The 2,791-nt window shown below is 45.6% G+C and overlaps 1 protein-coding gene and 1 pseudogene across 1 annotated transcript; one reads left to right on the top strand and one right to left on the bottom strand.

Moving 5' to 3' along the window:
• Positions 1-383: 383 nt before the first annotated feature.
• Positions 384-1,526, bottom strand: LOC122026584. The gene is made up of 2 exons (XM_042585321.1): positions 1,373-1,526; positions 384-1,123 (listed from the first exon to the last, which is right to left on the bottom strand). The coding sequence occupies exons 1-2, from the start codon at positions 1,524-1,526 to the stop codon at positions 384-386; spliced, it is 894 nt and encodes a 297-aa protein (XP_042441255.1).
• A 581-nt stretch (positions 1,527-2,107) lies between these two features.
• On the top strand, positions 2,108-2,179 carry LOC122028344 (annotated as a pseudogene).
• The last annotated feature ends 612 nt before the right edge of the window (positions 2,180-2,791 follow it).

The following is a 2,791-nucleotide window of genomic DNA, read 5'->3' as shown; positions in this document are numbered from 1 at the left end:
GCACGGCCTGTGGCTTTTGCTCCTCTGTCGGCTATGCACGGCCATGCAAGGTTTCACGACCACCTCCTTTTAGCTTGGGATGACTCATCTTTCTTTGTTTCGGCCCCTCTGACGCCTCCACGCCCATGAACTGCTCACGACCAACTCGTGGAGGCCATGCACATCCTGAAAAGGAACAATCGAAAATAAAACACTTGACTAAACTTATCAAAGAAACAAAACACATAATAGAATGATCAACTAAAATGAAAAGGGAAAACCCTTGGGTTGCCTCCCAAGAAGCGCTTGTTTTAGGTCTTTAGCTCGACCTCATTCCGGTCAGTGCGGGCTAAACCCATGGAAGCACGACTCTCCTCCTAGGGTTAGTGTTCCAGTCTGCGCCTTTAGCTTTGCTCGCGCAGGACATATATACTTCTTGTCATCTGCAGGAGGGGAACTTTCTCGAAAGGTGCGTCCTCGACCCCGCGTGTGTCTATCCTGCTAGGATTTCCTTGGGAAAAGGAGACGCAGTTATAAGGGTTGGACAAATCAAATTCAATTCTTTCTTTATCGATCTCCAATGATAGCTTGTGTTTCTTCACATCAATGAGGGCTCCTACCGTGGCGAGGAATGGTCTTCCAAGAATGATCGGGATTTTGGGGTCCTCCTTCATATCCATAATGATGAAGTCCGTGGGGATGACACAACCCCCCACTTCTACTGACACGTCTTCCACTATACCCATTGGGTATCTACATGAATGGTCAACCAACTGCAGTGCCATAGTAGTCAGTTTAATGCTCTGGAGTCCCAACTTCTTGCACAGAGAGTATGGGAGTAGACTGACACTAGCTCCCAAATTACAGAAGGCTCTCGGTATGAGTTCAGAGCTAATTTTGCACGGTATGGAGAAACTTCCTGGATCCTGAAGTTTTGGTGGGGAATTCGCCATAAAAAGAGCACTGTAGCCCTCTGTCAATGCTATGGTCTCGAAGTCACCTTTTTGTCTTCTATTGGATAAGATTCCCTTTAAAAATTTTGCGAACTTCGGCATCTGGTGCAGCGCATCTAACAGTGGTACCTCAACGCAAATCTCTTTAACCTTTTTCAGAAACTGGTAAAACTCTTCATTCTTTTGGGATGCTATAAGCTTTTGAGGAAACAAGATCATTTGATTCTGTGGGGTAGTCTGACAAGCTTCTCCAATATTTTTAGTACCCTCTTCTCCATCCCTGTTTTGAGTCTAATTGGGCATTAGGAGAGTGGGTTCCTTTTCTGAGTCAACCTCCATCTGAGTGATGATTTGAGGGTTTCCCACAGTACGCCCGCTCCGTAGCTCAATGCGATTGCAATGTTCCACCGGATTTAAATCTGGTTTCCTTAGGAATGTACCCTGTGCTCTTGAGACGGACTGAGCTATCTGAGCTATCTGGCTGTCTTGCATCTTCTGGTGTTTTTCTGAGTTCTCCAGCCTCTGAGTCAGTTGCTTGATCTCGCTCGTCATCTCCTTTTGCTCCGAGAGAGCTTCCTCAAGCATCTTTTCCATCCTAGATAGCTGTGTAGGTTGCTACTGTTGATGAGCCTGCTGTCCATGTTGGTAGGTCTGATGTGTCGGCCCCTGGTCCTGATTATTTCGGTATGAAAAGTTGGGGTGGTTCCTCCATCCAGGGTTGTATGTGTTGGAGTACGGATTGTTTTGCCTCTGATTGTAGCCCGTTATTGCATCGCATTGCTCAAGCTGGTTTATTTGTGCTTGCATTGGCCCAAGGGGGCAAGTATCCTGAGCGTGGTCCGCACTTCCACAGATGTCACAAAACACAGACTATTGCATTAGCTGTGTTGCTACCCATGACTTCAAATTTCTTAGTCAGGGCGTCCAGCTTCGCAGACATGAATGTGAATGCATTCACCTCGAATTTTCCTGACGCCTTCATCTAATTTCCTGAGAAAGTACCGCTAGATCTTTCAGATGCCCACTGATGGTGGTTTAGTGCCACATTTTCTATTATCTCTTCAGCTTCATCAAGGTTTTTGTTCATCAGTGCTCCTCCTGCCGCAGAATCCAATGATACCTTCGTGTGATAATTTATTCCATTATAGAAGGTGTGTAGAACCAGCCACTTCTCAAGGCCATGATGAGGGCACTGTCTCTGCATGCTCTTGAACCGGTCCCAGGCTTCAAATAGGAATTCTGAGTCTATCTACTTGAAACTGGCAATCAGGTTCCTCATGTGGGCAGTCTTGCTTGGGGGGTAGAATTTGTCTAAGAATTTCTGCTCACATTTCTCCCAAGACGATATGCTATCTACTGGTAGAGAATTCAGCCACTGCTTTGCCCTGTCTTTCAGAGAGAATCCGAAAAGAAGCAGTCTCACCGATTCTAGAGGAACCTTATTCACCTTCATCATGCCACAAATTTCATAAAACAACTCTAGATGATGATTCGGGTCTTCGAGTGGCCCCCTTCGAATTGATTTCGCTGGACCATGTGGATTACTACAGGCTTGATCTCAAAGTTCTCAGCATCGATGGGTGGTCGGGTGATACTGGATTGGACCCCTCGTGCATATGGCGCCGCATAATCTTTCAGCAGTTTATCGACCATTCCTGAGGGTTCTTTTACTGCTTAGAAAGCTTTCTGTAAGCTCCTTCTCCTCAGAAAGGTCCTGTCAATCTCTGGATCAAATGGTAGCAGCTGTCCTGAAGGGTTAGCTCTACGCATGCAGAAGAAAAGAGAACAAGATAGAAAATATGATAGCAAGAAATGAAAAAGAATGAATGCAGTAAGGAAGAAGAGTAAAAATATATATA

Source organism: Zingiber officinale, chromosome 10A, assembly GCF_018446385.1.
Source record: "Zingiber officinale cultivar Zhangliang chromosome 10A, Zo_v1.1, whole genome shotgun sequence".
In the NCBI taxonomy this organism is placed as follows: Eukaryota; Viridiplantae; Streptophyta; class Magnoliopsida; order Zingiberales; family Zingiberaceae; genus Zingiber; species Zingiber officinale.
Note: the sequence above shows the minus strand (reverse complement) of the source record. Positions and strands in the feature narration are given on the sequence as shown.